Genomic DNA, 16,944 nt, shown 5'->3' on the forward strand with positions numbered 1-16,944 from the left:
TATGTGGTTTTCTTCATGATTTTGGACCATATGGACTCTAAACGCAAAAGGCGTCATGATGTAGCTGTGCAAGCGGATATTGAAATGGTGAAGGATGTTTCCACTCAAACGAATGATTTGTTTGATGAAATGAAATTTCATGAACGTATGCTGCTTCTTGTCAAACGTTTTTTAAACAAATTGCTCACTCAGTTTGAACATTGATAATGAAACAGTTACGATGATTTTCCGGCAAATACCTGCGCCATACTTGCGATTTATATTCCAAATGAACTGAAACAAAACAGCGTTTTCGACAAATAGCTAGGATTCCTCTGCATTTTCTTCCTCTATTCAGCTGAAAAGCATGCACAAGATAAACTTTTTGTGACATATTATGTTTGAAACTCCATTACAAAGAGACATTTACAATTAAAACCACCGAAAAATATAAACTGCAATCATTTCTGCTCACTTCGTACAATAGTTTTATCAAGAATTCTTTGAATATTGAAATATCCTCAGCACTGAAAAAAAGAAGCAACGGAAAATCCTCAAGTTAATCTACTTTGGTATCTCCTCGTCATTTTTGAGTATTTTGTAAATACTCGTGTAAATATTGTACATAAATTTTATTTTTATTATTTTGTTTGTATATATATTATCACTGCGGACTATTTTTATTATTTTTTTGTACATATACTTTTTATCACTGTGGACTTTATTTTTATATGAAGATAAATAATTTCTTCTGATATTGTGAAAATACTTAACCAAATGTGACTATATGAAGCCTCATGAAGGCACTACGGACTATGACATTGCGGCCTGCTCTTTAAGGCTTACCCGATTTTGACTTCTGCCTCAGTGAGGTATCCCGGACTTTGACTGTGGACATGCAATTTGAAGATTGAATGAATATATGAGACCAGTATCTGACATTGATACTTTTTGAATGACCTGATATCGCAAATGGTAGCGGCACGGCTCTGGCACTGACTTCTGGTTGAACATCTAGTGGGTCTGTAAGAACGTACAAGACTGTATCTCGCTTCTCAGCATCTTCTGACTTGGCGACGGCATCTCTGGAACTTGTTTCTTAGAACATTAAAAAAAAAATGGACCCTGAACAATTACTCCTTGTTTTGATACATTTTTTCTTACAATAGTCAAAATTTGAAATATCTGGTTTATTCAAAAAATAAAATTTCGGCTTCAACCATATACATGTGTATTTGTTTCCTTTATTTTATTGGTTTCTCACACTACCCCTATTAATCACCTCTAGCAATCACATGATTAATCCATAACATTAATAGCCTTAACTTCTTTGTGCTAAATACTTTTAAAACTTGCAATTTATTCCGCTTTTGGTAAGCTGAAAGCATTCGTTGTTATGATAAATAAAAAATTAAAATAAATTTAAAATTTTTTAAAAAATTAGAAAGCAAGAAAGTATATTAGAAATGTGTTTTAATAATTTATCTGAATTTTGATATATTAATCAAATAAAAAAAGTGCCATATGTTCTGCGTTTATTAATATATATAATTTGCATACCTTTTTTTTTTATTATTAAAGTTGCTAAAATATTTTGCAGAACGAATCTATTCAATATGTAATATTTAATGAGCTACTTATTGAAAATGCTTTTTTTAACTTAATTAATTCAACATGAATTCTAATTAAAGTTTTATAAGATTTGACGTAAACTCTTAAAGCAGCAACATTTTGCTAAGTTTACATTAGAATTTCGAATAATTAGAAAGACTAAAAGAATATCTTTGAGCTACACATTCCCAACTTACAAAGTAAATGAGTATCAAGTTTGGTAGCTTTAAGTTAAAAAATTCGCACTGTTGAGCGCCTGTGTAGTTAAACACGTAGTTATATGCACACATTCGTCTTTATTATTATTACTAGTCGCCTTTGGCGACCAGCCGATTCGCCAATCTTAATGCACGTTAAAATTTTAGTAATTAAATATTTTATGGAATTCCCATTTTAATTGCTTCTTCATTTAAATATTTTAAAACTTCAAATTTTAATAGTCATATAATTCACTCATAATATTATAAAGGCCTTCAGCCAGAATGTAATAATGTATCTCTAATTTTATGTTAGCTCCCGTAGAATTTATGCTTTAAATTAAAGTGGAAATGATTAAACTGCAATAAATATTATGTTATATATATATTTGCTGAAACGAAGCATTTTTTTTTTAAATATGAGTACTGAGAACAGAGTCGCTTAGTATTTAAACCTTATGGGCACTAAAGAATATTTTTCTTAATTTATATAATACCTCAAGAAGTTTTCAACAAAATTCTCAGATTCATCATGAACAGATCAATTTATTAACAATGTTTAGTTTTAAATGCATCAAACACTAAAAAAATAAACAGAATCGTTTGAAATTTCTTAAGCCTATCCTCTCTAGCGTGGGAAAAAAAAGAGAAAAAACTAAAGCCTTACTCATTTGGCGGTGGGGAAATGAAAAATTTTTGGCGGGAAAGGTAGTTTATAATTAATAATTAAAATTCTAATAATTAAAAAAAGGGACCCTAGGTGCGCATTCCCGATCTCCAAGGTATGCAAGTGCCAGATTTGGTAGCTGTAGGTGGAACACACACACACACACACACACACACACACACACACACACACACACACACACACACACACACACACACACACACACACACACACACACACACACACACACACACACACACACACACACACACACACACACACACACACACACACACACACACACACACCTTTATATAAGTATAGATATGGCGTGTGCCAATAGTGACGTTACACCGGTAAAAGCCCATTCAACATAATTACACATTTATAATTTAGAGGTAAAGAAACATTCCTTCCCTAAAAGATAAATACATTTGCTGATGTAACAGACAGACATGAAGATAGAGAAATGTATATATATTATATATAAACAATAAAGAGATAAGCAGCATAGTTCCACCAGGTAACACAAAACTTTACTTATTTTCTTTTTCATAATTTATTCAAAATTTAAACTAAAACATAGGGTAAGTAAGACAAAATGAACGTCCCAATTTCATAGATGCATCACATTATCAAAATTTACGGGTCTAAGCCGATGACGAATCTATGAGATTTAGGGACTAAAGACCAACGAGTAACAGATGCTTTAGCATAAGTTTATCGTAGACGCTATGGAGACAAAGCATTATTGCTTTCATGACACTTTTTAAAGAATATTATGAAAGGCCGAGACATAAAAGAATGATGCGAGCAGTATTTACATTTGCTGTAGATAAAAACTTCATATTTCCTTGGCACCATTTACTTTTGGGGATGATTCTGAAAACAGTTTTGCCTCGTTGTCAGAACCAACCATTTCTAACTTCCTAACTCAAACTTATCGCTCATTTAGTCGTAAAAGTTTCATGCATTCTATGTCATTTCAAATGTGGACGTACCTGGACGACTTGCTTCACCAGCGCCTTGTCAATGGATACTCGAGCTCTCTTGAGAGTGCTGACGGAGGGGCCAACCCACGTCAGGAGGACGAACTTCTTCCGCTTGCTCATCTCGTCGCCGGCGAACACCCGCACGAACGCAAATGCCCGCTCATCGTCTGCAAGGACAGAAAAGTATCTTTCCAAAATTCACATCAAAATAAATAACTTTATTAAACTTAAACACAAGAGTTCGAAACCCTTTTAGAAGTAGAAACTTATTTTTCTTCGTGAAAACAATACTAATTGCCGTACAAATCCATAAAAGTAGAAAATTAATGCCGCTATTTATTATATTATGTCATATGTTATTTTTGTCATATGTTAGAATATTTTAATATTAGGTTACCTACAACCACCGCTTAGTTAAAAACTGATTTTAAAAACAAACCACAACCTCCGATAGGGTTTAAGAAGTACGAAATGTACGACTATGCAAATACTTTATATTTTTAATTCGTGAAATTATAATCCTGTTTTGAAGTTCGCATTGTTCTAAAGAGGCCCGCGTAGATTACTGGTTAACACCACTGAGCTGCTCATCTGCGATCGAGATTTTGTTGATGGATCAAAAAATATCATTTACAACATAAAGTCGAATTGGCTCAGAAAATATATCGAAAGAATCAATAAAATATATCTTTAATCTATAAAAAAGTGAATAGATAAAATCTTCAATTTTTTTATGTCAGAATTATTTTCAATCTTAGCTACGTATTTACACTTAAACTCTTGCAAAATGATAATGATGAATGACAAGAATGAATTAATCATAATCAAAATATTCCAAATAATTAAGCATAGTACAGAAAATTTGTCCATGTTGAAATGCGTAATATCTTAGCATTTATTTTAATGTAAAATATTGATATTTTATGTCTAAGCTTAGAAATACAGAAAATGCATTTGGCTAAATTTGCAAATTCTTATATAGTAATTTATGAATGCATAACATGGAGATTGACTTTGAACTTTACTGACGCATTGACATAAAATGCTATAGTTATGCCGGCTCTTTTAATACTTTCAACGCTACCGACGAGATCTCATCTTTCAGATACTTCCAACTAAATTGGAAAAAATTAGAAATTAAATTGATATCTTTAAAAAGATTTTTTGAATCTCAACACATTTATCGCTAAGGATAAATTAGATAAAAACCCCATGATAAGACAAATATCAATGGAAGTATCTGAAAGGCGAGACATCTCGTCGGTAGCGTTGAAAGTGTTAAGTGAATAGCCTTTGCTAATTCCCCGATGACGACTAGCTGAGGGGTGTATCATGCTTGTATCTTCTCTACGCCACTGTTTTGGAAACGCTCTTTCAACATCTACTTCTCACGTACTCGTTGTTAAACAAAGGAATTTGTTATTTTAATGCATTTTTACGGTAATCCCTGGTGTGCGTTTCCGAGACACAGTCGCGTCACTCAGTGGTAATCACGGCGGAAAGACCTTGGAGAAAGTCAACAACAGACCTGGAGAGAGAATTGTTTCGCGTCCGTTGAGCAAGAAAAAAGGTGATGCAATCTTTGTCCAGGAAGAGGAGGCAAAATGCTCGGACAGGCAGGAAAAAGTTTTTAAAACATCTTGGTTTGTGTGAATTGCTTTACAAATCGGATTTAGCTAAACGAAGGACAAGATGCACACTTTTTCACGTGTCAACTTTATTTCCTGTTTTGAGTTTTCAAATCGCACACATTTTAATCAATAATACTTTCTATTTAAAAGTATTTTCAAATTTTTTATTTAAGTTGACAAGTTTCCTTTAAAAATGGAATTTTGGAATCCATTTTTTTTAAAACTCATTTACTGATATATTAGAGTTTTGAAATTTTGTATATTTATGTCTTCTCCATGACTATTAAAAGTTTTGGAACTAAATTACTTAATAAAATATTAATTCAATATTAGTGGCGCTAATTGTTAGTGAATTTAAGGAAAGTATTTCTAATTGCGAATTGAAGACTAAACCAGTAATATTAATTTTGCTTTAAATATTGCCCAATAAAAGGGTGTTATTAAAAATATTATTACGCTTGTTATTTAAGAAATAGCACAAAGATGGTTTTTCCTCACTTTTACAGAAAATAATTGAATTCTAGTCTACAGAAGTTATAAAGAAAATTGAAATGTTTAACTTTACCATGTGACTATTTCTTAGTCACTTTATTAATTGCTGCATAATTTTTTTCACTTTGATAATTCAAGAAAACTTCAAAATTGCAAGATGTCACAATTTAATTCTTAGGGAGAAATTTTTTTTTTATTTCTTGAAATTATAAAATAAGCCTTTTTATTATAAATAGTTAGACATCTCGCATTTTCCGAATGCAATGAAGAAAAGAATTGGCTTGATTGCAGAAAACTCCTATTTCATTTAAAAAGATTGTCCCAGGTTTCAGCATTATCTGTGCTAACCGGGAATGATAGGTACTTCAGAGATTTGAGATATATGCGTATAACACAGAAAGAAATTTCAAATAAGCATTCTTTCCAGTACGAAGCATAGAAATAATTAAAAATAAAAAAAGATAATTTCTAATTAAGTTTTTACTTTGGAACAAAAAAAAAAAGTAAGAATTCTTTTTAAAATAAAAAATTCTGATGTTGGGAGAGGATCACTTTATGAGAAAATAAATTTAATAAAAATATATTTTTTTAAATATACCTTTATCTACTAAAAAAATTTCCTTTTTATATTTTAGTTACCTTTTATTTTAGTCTTTAATTTACGATTCATTATTAAAAATATGAATGCTTACAATTTTCCACGATTCGCTACCAGGTGGCATTACATATAAGGGATCAAAGTTTAATCGTGAATGCATCGAATCATTTAATTAAGTTCCGAAAAAGGGTGTTGCCATCAAAAATGCAAAACAGTACAAGTATTCAGAACTGTGGCACTTGAAGTGAAAACTCAATTACAACATTCCATCTTTACAGATGTGAAATAAAGAATGTAAAAATGCTTTAAAAGAATATTAAATTGCTTAGATTTAAAATAGAGTTGACTGTAAGAATATGCAACAATATTCTTACATTAAAATTTAAATTGAATTTGGAGAGCCAAAAATGTATACAGCGCATAATTTGTCAGATTAAGAAAAGCAAATTCGTATTCAAGCTACAAAAAGAGGAAATTCAATGTTTCAACAAAGTTTTTTTTTTTAAAGGACATATTCAATAGATACATAAAAATAATAGAAATCTTATAAAGCGGTTTTGTTTCTTTATTCCATTTTTGTAGGAACGGAATTGTGTAATTGACTTTTCACTACTTAAACGTATTATCATCAACATATTTTATGTATTCATGAATTGTTGATAATACACTATTTCAATACATTCAGAACCAAGTTATCAGTTAATCGATTTATTTAATTAACTTCTGAAAACTTGGTAATGAATTCGAGAAGCATGGATTTCAAGGTTTTATATTAATAGAGAATTATAAATTGAAGACTAAAAAATAGATAATAAAAAACACCTTTTTAGCATATTCATAAAAGTGCGTTTTTAAAAGTTTATTATGGATAATGTAAATACAATTATTCTAATTACATAGAAAATGTTTCTCGTAATTAATTAGAATCGGTAAATGGCATCACTAATCGATCAATACTCCCGATTCGTGATTGGAAGATGGCTTTCCATTTACCTGATAAGGCATCTTTAAGCTCTTGTAGATTCTCACCGGAACAATCATGGACTATCTCGGCGCCTTTATACCTGAAGAGAGCCCTGAAATGACAAAAGGAGATAATTTAATCACTAATTCATTTACCAACAAATAAATTTGAAATCAGCAAAAGAAGCTGTTACATAACTTCACCCCTAAAGATAAGATTCTTGTACTCTTTCAGATAATGCAGTTTCACTTTCTTGTTCCGAAAGTATTGTCGTTGTCTAAGAATTTGATATCGATATTTGTATGAATTTCACATTCTAAGTCTGAAATTTCCCCATTAGCAACCAAAATTAGTTTATCATTAAATTTCGGAAAAAAAAAATCCATTTATCGGGAATCAGTCAGACATTTGCTAAACGAATAAGATAGTTAAAGCTAAAATTTAGAATATAATCTTGTCACATAAAATGCAGATTGTGTGTGTGTGTGTGTGTGTGTGTGTGTGATATTTTAAACTCCAATTTCAATTTAATTCATTTCCAAGATTTTGTCTTAATTTAGTGCATAGTAACTTCATTCTAAAATATTCTCTTATTTCCTGGTCCAATTCCACTAATTAATTCATTCAAGAGAAGCTTTGTAAAACTGCTGAATCGGCTAAAAGCCTCATTTTCCCAGACTCCGAGTGAAGGGACAAAATACCGCTGACGAGAAAAATTCTTTTTAAAAGATCCCCGTGTTTCCCCTGCCTCGTCGACACGTGTAGCAAAAATCCCTATCGAAATCTTAATATATCAACACTGTAAAGAAATATTTTTCCTATCAAAATCTCAGATTATATAAGACCAGGAATAAAATGTTCAAGAGCTTTTTCCTCATTTCTTTCTGTGTTGTGTGTTGCTCGTCGCTCCTGTCTGTACATAATGCCTGCTTCTCCAAGATGAAATAAAACAACGTCACTAAATCGAAAGTCTCTTCACTGTCTTCGAAACTGCATTCTGCTTCACATAAAATAATGCTTACATTATATATATATATATATATATATATATATCTCGCTCCCAACCTACACGCGAATCATTTGCGAGTTGTTTCACCCTCCGTTATGAGATCTCGCCTGCCTTCACAAACAGTAACGCAGTGCTTCCTATTGCAAGAGGAAGTAGAAGGAAGATATGCTGGCTCGCTTTTTGTGCAAGGTTCGAGTGCAATTATCTAAAACAAATCTTTCGTGCTCGCGAAAGGTAGGAACAGATTTATACTTTCAAAAACCTGAGAAACATTCACATCATCGGAGTGGAAAGAAAAAAACAGCGGGAATGGTCACCCCATAACCCTTTCGCATACTCTCTGATAAAGGCGTTATCCCGTTACAGAATTATGTAGATTTCTCTCCAATTGTGAGCAAAATCTATTCAGAGGAAGTCCGACTGTTCGAATAATAACACTGTAACTACAAAACGAAAGGAGCTAAACGGATAATACACACATTAAGTATCCATAGCGTAGATACATGTCAAGTTTTGACCAAATACAATGAGGAGCTGATTGTCTGCTGATCTGTACTTCCAGAAGCATGTAAACATGATATTTAAAAAATGCGATAACCTACATGTCAGGTATGTGATGCGACTACAAATGTAGTTGTGTCAAATTTAGGTTTCAATCGATTAGAGAAAGCGTGGCTGAGACAAAAATTCACATTTATTAGAGAATATGCGAAGAAGTTTTGAGTTGAATGCAAGTTGGGAAAGTTTTCTCTAATAGGTAAACGGTGGAATGAAATAACAGCGCTAATTTCTTAAATTCGACAAAATAAAAGGAGGACGCCGACGATATCGGACAATTAACCGTCATCAGTGTGAAACTGAAAAAATGACGTGCACTGAACTGCCACGAAGAGTACACGTATCTCCGCTGTCGAGCTTCTGAAGATACCGGAAAAGGATTTCACCGGCGGATGCGCGCTTCCTGTCGCCTTTGCTCCCGAGAGACGCCTTCAGTGGATGCCGCTTCATTCATAAGCACCTAGTTTGTGAAGACTCCGTTGCGTTTTCAACAAACTCGACAGAAAGCTAGACTTTTCATAACTCTCTGAAAATGAAGCAGCACACTGATACTAGAATAATAATTAACTACTACTGTAAAGCAGTTAGCATTGCTTTCCGACATTTCCCATTTCGTCCGTTTCCTCTCTCATATTAACCGTTTTGTTAAAATGCAGGAAAGAGATCGAATGTTTAATAATAGCAGTTTTTGTAAGCACCCTTTTTTAATGTTTAATGTTAACATTAAGTAATTTTTATTTTAATTATTTTTAATGTTTAGCCATTAATCACTCAGAGTTTATTAGGAATTCTTGAACTATTATTTTTCACAGATTCATTCACAGGTCATTCGTATGGAATGAGTAACGGATAGATCAAATGATTTTGTGGAATATTAAAACAAAGTGCTCTTAAACATTTCTAAAATTTCAAAACTAGCACCCTCAAGAATCGAGTGAAATTTCTTTCGCTACAAACAAGGAAAAGACTAAATAGAAGTGCTAAAAAACAAAGGAAAGCCTGGAAGATGACTAATGGCTCTTGAATGATCTCTAACGCAATTACCGACATAAATTTTATGATGTTGTGAATACTTTTAGTTTGTGCCATACACTGCCGCCATGTCTTTTCCAGAACCAAAAGTGGAGTAAGCACAGATGTTTTAATATAACTATTCTGATCAAAACTGTATTATCGAATGTATTGTTCAACTTGAATTTGTGAAATCATTCGCTCGTTTTTACCTGACGGCGAATTATCACGGAAAACGTTCAACAGTCGATCGTTATCACTGGAAAAAAACTGATAAAAAAAATCGTTAAGCAGCAACGATTTCGAGAGCGTTTTTCCAGACGCTGATTTTACTTCGATAATTCTTCGTACTTTAAAACCTTCATTGCGACATAGAATATTTTAGACAATTGTTTCAAAAACTTTTTGTTCATTCTTTTTCTATATCTTTTTTTTTTCACAACAAATAAATTCTTGATTTAGTTAGTAGTCAACTTTGTTAGTAAAATGAGGAATCTATGTTTCGGAAGATGAAATTTGGTTGACTCTTAAAAATCGATGTTTCACAGCAAAAATGAATAGAACAGGAAATATAAATCCATAAATATTAATAAATTAAACATAAATAAAATTAAATAATCCTAAGAAAGGCAAACGGATTGCGATGAAGAAATTAAATAATCGGTCATCGTGAGCGAACATGCAAAAGCAATTTACGACAAAAATGCCTTTAATCTGCTGCGATGCACCCTAGTACTCAAAAGATCAGGTAAAAATACAGCCAGTAAAATTGGGAAAACAAAAATTCATTTTATGTCGGTTAAATTTTGAAACTAATTAAATTTCCATAATTTCACCCTCAAATTTTCAGAATTTCATGTTAGAATACTGATACCGGCATTTTAGCTTTCAACTGCTTCGCGATTATTTTTTTTAATGAATGGTAAAAAAAAATATTGAGGTACTCGGTTAGAAAAATGAAATTCATAAAAGTAATTTCAAGATAACCAGTTCAACAAAAAAGTATAAAATGCAACATAAAAATTAGATTACAAGTCATTCTAATATTAACTAAAAACTACTCATGCATGGAGTATTTGGTAATATCTTCTCAGGACCGGCATTTTCTTCGCGGTTATCAACCCAGAACAACTGGACTGACCTTGAACACATTCTATTACTGCACAAAAGCAAAATAAACCTACGCTAACAAGGAGGTTACGGCGGGAAGAATCTCTCAAATGCAAAACGGAAAAGGTTATCGTCACTTCCATGAAACAATTACGCAAATCCCAAAGCTGCGAAAAAAAGAAAAAGGAACGGAATATTCCCTTCAACACTGCTGTATTTTCAAACGAGTCGGGATAGGATTTCTATAAAAATATCGTCTGCTGATTGGAACACAGGAGCGTATAGAGTCACGAGACGGAGAGGCCACATCTTCATGACTGCAGAAGGTGAAAAGTACATGCAGACGCGAAACCGGTAGACAGCTGAATTGATCCTATTGAAATATGCTCGCGATTTGTGCTTCGAGCGAAGGTCGCAAGTTTTTCCCCGTAGCTTTTATTTTTTTCCCCCCATTGTTGTAAATATTGGTGAAGTTTTAAGCTTGCCGGTTTTCAAATCTAATATTTAAATCGTCCAAGCAAGCAATTTTAGAGCGCTTAAAAATATTTTTAAATTTATAGAAAGAAGAATTGTAAGAAAATAAATTGCTGAAGACCCTCTGGTTAAAACGATCAATTTAATTTTGCATTTCATCAATACAATTTTGATTTAGCATAAGAATTATTTGTTTATTTTTCTTATTTCAAAAACTTTGCAAAAATGAATATTTTTATTTGACTCAAAATTGCACGTTATCTATGTCAGTGCAAAATGCAATTGAAACAAAATGTACAAAATTATGCATAAAATTATATATAAAATAAACATTATAATATTAATCCACGCAATAGCTTATCGTTTATGTTGCCCCACGGCACCGACTTATTTCTTTTCAGCATTACCCACCAGGCTTCTTAAAATGCAGGGCCGTTGGTAGTTATATTAACGTTCCACTTTAAAGTATCATTAGGGTTATTTTGGGACGGAACTTGTAATTTTGAACCGCGATCACATGACAGTGTAGAGCCGTTAGAGTGACGATTTACGAAGTGCGGGTTATAGATGCCACTGCTTGCCACTCACTCAGCAGATGTTAATTTTTCCATTCGAGAAAAGTTCCCACGTTAAAATGTTCCAAATGTTGTTACTAGCACAATCGAATTGTTCTTTGACGTGGAAAAATATATATAACAGAAATTTTATTTTTTTCAAGTTAGTTATCCAAAACAAACCTCTACACTTATATCCGTTTATGTTATTAGGCAAGAGTGAGGGAGGGGTAGAAAGCCAGTTTCTCTTTTTGCGTTTAAATAAGAAGCTATTAATCTGAATGGAAAGCTCTAAATTTTTTTAAAAAAATGTATAAAATTAAAATACCTATAAGATGAAGTATCAACTATTATTATAACTTAATTACGGCGAATAAATTTTAAAAAGCCCATTTTTTTAAAAATTCCATTTAAATATGTATTGCTTAGAAAAGAATATCTGGTTAAAATTTCAGATCCATATCTGCATTAGTTTTTGAAAAATATAATTTTTCTATTCAATCAAATTCAAGGACTGAAAAAATCCATTCTCAAAATATTACTAATGGTATAATGACCCGTTTTCATAAAAACTTGGCGATTTATTCTAAAAAAAACATTAAAAAGTGGTGTTCACGAACGCAACGGTCGCCAGAAAAGAATACATTCCTGACAATTAAGACAAGACACCTTTTTTTGAAAATCGACTATACCGATACCATCGGAAATGGCAGATTACTTTTAGAATACGATTTTTTTCGGTTTGTGAATTTTAAATGATAAAAAAAGTTAGCTTCATTTTCACAACCTGTTTTTTGTTTTTTTCTGACTAAACCAGATTTTTCAAAATTAATATAGAAATAGAAATTTTTATTAGTTATTCTTTCCTACATAGCACATATTAATAAGGAATATTAATATTAAACATTTGCTCAAATGATTTAAAAAAATATTTTTCAAATTTGGACTTTGAAATTTATTCAATCGAATTAAACTATTAAGATTCATTTTATAGGTCTTATAACCTTTTAACTTTAAATTTCCTTCTGATTAATAGCTTTTCATTGTAACACAAAATTCTGGCGTTCCAACTTCCACACCCTATCCTTACCCCGGGGCCTATTTTGAGAGGCCTAACTCGATGACTCAAACCAATAAAATTGCTGTTATTCACCCCACCTCCACCCCAACACTGATATTTTCCCCATGACTATTCAACTAGACTATATTAAACTGAACATTATCGCCAATTCATTGATTTTTACTTTCTCACGTATGAAGTAAAGAGGAAATACCGTGGAACTTCGGTTAAGGAATGAGATTCATTTCAGAATTTAACTAGTAATGCGAAATAATTTTTCCCCGCCATAGGATTTCATGTAAAGCAGAACAATGTGTTCCATTCCAAAAGAAAAAAAAAATATTTAAACAAATTTATAAAATGTAATGTATACTTTTTACATTTGTCTTTGGCTGTACTTCAAAATGTGGCGAAAGTTATAACATTATCATTAAATTAGCTTTAACAGGGTGATGCTTCCCAACATACAATTCAATAATTTCCTATGCTTTCAACATCTCCTTTATTTCACTGGAAGTGTTTTTGTTCTGTTGTGTCTATTGCTTCTTCCGCTCCTGACTAAATCTCATCCTCAGCATTTTACTTTGATACAAAACGCAGCTCCATAAGCTCTTCGTACTCCTAGATATGTTTTTGCTCCAGCTCACCGATGTCATTGCTATCCTTGGCTAGAGACAAAATTTCGGAGCCGATTAAGGCTCCACAGACATTTGCTTAGATCCCTTTAAGTCACTTTCGACACCGCTATCCGGCCAAAACATCTTCCATGTAGATACGAGGGTTTACAAACAAGAACTCGGCAGACTGATACAGGTCAATCTAGCATGTGATATCACGGCGTCTTCTAGCCACTCATTCTGCGAAACATAGCTCACTAAGCGAGTCACTTTTTTACGTTTTGTTTTGCTCCTTATGCTACTCACTCGTTCAGTAAGATTTGACTGTAATTGCAGAAAAGTTCAAACTCGAGATTTTAAGGAATCTCCACGTTTCACTTTCCCGAGTCCGAAAAAAACATTTTTGGCATTATGACCGTCTGCTGCAAATGGACAAGATAATTCAAAATCTCTCTAAAGCAGACCGCTGAAATTGGGTACCTAAAATAACAACAAAATTTGTAGATTTTTATTAATAATTTGGCGTCCTATCATAATCTTAATTAGAAATCAGTTGCAGTTTAAAATAATACCTACTTGAGTAACAAAGGGGGAAAAAATGCCTTTGAAAAATGCCCTTTCTCCGACTAGCGTCCTGCAATTCGTTAACTCTACGTCGTTTGAAAATACGATTTTGCAAGGTAGTCTCCATCACAATTTGTAGACGTAATTAATTTCAAGTGTTACAATCTATTCTATTTTGTATATTTTTAATATTAAAAATATGTATTTGTATATTACTTAAATGTATTATAAATCTAAATAGTGCACTTTTAAAATTAAATTAAAACTAATAGGCAGTTTAAGTTTTAGAATAAGAAAACTATTATTCGAGAGAAAATGTTGCGCATTTATATAATACAAGAGTTTCATGCAAAGACATACTTCAATGAGTTCTTTGTTTATCTAAATAATTCTGTTCATTTCAATTCATAAGTCTCTATGGTATTTATTTCTTTATAACTAGTTGATATCCGACATTGACTCGGAATTTAAAAGTATTAGAGATGAAAGTCTAATATAAAAACTAATTTTGTATAAATTATTACAATCGTTTCAATTGATGGACAATCTCTTTTCACTCATCACAGTTTAAAAATGAAAAGTACATGAATTCTTTTCGTTGTTTTAGGCACCGTTAAATAACTGCTTTGAACCAATAAAAATCCCAAAAGAACTTTGAAACAAATTTCAAAAGTAGTGGTAGAAAAGATTAGAACCTTACTTTCACTGAATTTCAAATCCATCGGCATTATTTGCTAATGAATGAAAATTGAGAAAAAATGGCACAGAATAGAATTTGGATATCATTGAAAAGATAAAATTTTAAACTGTAAGATATAAAATATTTTCTATAAAATAACTAGCCCTGAAGTTACTATACCAGAAAAGGTAATTTCAGTTATTGTTTAATTAAATATTTAATTTACTTTTGCATTTTAACTATATTAATTATAGCTCATTTATTCCAGTAAAAAAAGAATACCCGGTAATCTGCAATGCATATCCAATGTTGGACTTAATCTATCATCGAGTTGAAAGACCAAAGTATGAATTGTGACAAAAAAAAAAAAAAAAACTGCAAATATATTAGATCCCTCGTCCGATAAATTTAAGAGGGCCAAATGCACACAGATCGCTTCATATTTGATTTGTGTGATAAAGTTTTGTGAAGAAGACTGTAGTTGGTATATAATATTCATACCGGCTTTTATGACCGTTTATTTACATTTTAAGTAAATGGGTATTCAGAGGATGATCCGATTAGATGATTAATTTTTTGGATTCTCTTAGTTTCCTTTGGAACATGGAGATTAATTCTAACCTCTTTACTGTACAATTATCTGTTTATATATGAATCGCTAACGCGCGTGGCACAGAAATCGCTCTTATTACGTATTGTCGAATGGCAACAGTTAAATGCAAACAAACCACGAGACGAACGTTTTTACAGCTGCATTTAATTCAAGCTTTGCTTAGCTAATCAATGGATAATAGTTTCCTCACTGTTTGATGATCAGTTGAGGTGTCGTTGCGACTTACGTTTCAGTTCACGGTTTACCTAGATTCCATTTCCTGAAGGTTGCTTGCAATTTCATTGGAGTTTTGAAGTAGTTTGTAGGCCAAGAAATGACAGAAAATTTCACAATTTCTCATTCGAAAAACGAGAAATTTCTCTAATTAAAGTTTGTTTCATCCTTTCATATACCGCCACATCTAGGACTTTTTAATGTTCATTCGGAGCCATTTGACCATTTTTAATTCCATATCAGTAATAATTCAAGGAGGCGGACTAATTGTATTAGAAAAAATTAAGAATAAATCAACAAACATTTACCTCTTTTCACTTAGTAATATTTCAAGTGAAAGAAAATTCGAAACATATACTTCAAATTACTTGAGATTGAAACAGGAATCCAATAACACCAACTCGAAAGCCGTGAGAAAAAAAAATCTCGAATGATTTGCAGATACGAGTCTTTAGAATCCAACTGATGTAAGAAAGTAGAAAATAATAAATGTTATTTTTTAAAACACGTTAATTAAAAAAAAAAATTAAGATTAAATTTCTTTGGTTAAAAAATATGACTAATAAATATTGGGTTTTGAAAATATCACTATTAAGAAAATACACTCTGATGAATACCATAAAAAAATGTCATAAATGAGAAGTACTAACAATTAACTTATTAAAAATGTGACTTAAATGTGAATTATTTAGAATATTTTTCTCGGTGTATTTACGATTTTGTTTTGATGTCCACAATTTTGAGTAAAAAGAAAAAAAAGAAAAAATCCCTTGCTACTTTCAAATATTCCAATAAAAGCGCTCTTTAAATAAACTTTATTATTTCAAACACTACAGGTAATAAATAATTCATAGTCAATTACAGACGCAATGTTCAGGGAAAGAGTCAAATTTTTCGAATCTCAGTCATCTGGAACATTTCTTTATCTAAAAAGACGCCACCTCGGTACGAATCCGCTCGCTTTCTTAGAGGAAAAGAGGGATCATCCTTCCAACTGGACCATGAAGGTCTTGGGCTCGTGAATTCGGAACATGAGAACTTTTCATTTCGTTCTGAATGAGGGCCCGCAGCAATCGTACGGCGAAGAGATGCTCCCAACCCGCCTCATCCCTGCCAGAACAAATATGCCAATACAGATTTAACCTTAATTCTCGTTCTCTTATTCACAGAAGACTGCCGCTTTCGCATACTAAACTGGAATTATGCATCTCGGAAGATGAATTCTCACACAAATCATAGCGAAAAGGTATCGCAGTGCTTTTTTCCTTAATATTTTAAGTGTTGGTTACAGCACTTAAACAACGGCTCAAAATAAAACAGCACTTCAGAAAGATATAGACTAATATTTATG

The 16,944-nt window shown here is 32.0% G+C and overlaps 1 protein-coding gene across 1 annotated transcript in view; it reads right to left on the reverse strand.

Annotated features, from left to right (window-relative positions):
• Positions 1-16,944, reverse strand: part of LOC129983843 (coactosin-like protein) — a 45,557-nt gene that overhangs the window by 4,031 nt on the left and 24,582 nt on the right. The window contains exons 2-3 of the mRNA XM_056093503.1: positions 7,161-7,243; positions 3,456-3,613 (exon numbers count right to left, since the gene is read on the reverse strand). Coding sequence (XP_055949478.1) covers positions 3,456-3,613; positions 7,161-7,243 — 241 coding nt within the window. The remainder of the gene's footprint in view (positions 1-3,455; positions 3,614-7,160; positions 7,244-16,944) is intronic.

Source organism: Argiope bruennichi, chromosome 9, assembly GCF_947563725.1.
Source record: "Argiope bruennichi chromosome 9, qqArgBrue1.1, whole genome shotgun sequence".
NCBI lineage: Eukaryota > Metazoa > Arthropoda > Arachnida > Araneae > Araneidae > Argiope > Argiope bruennichi.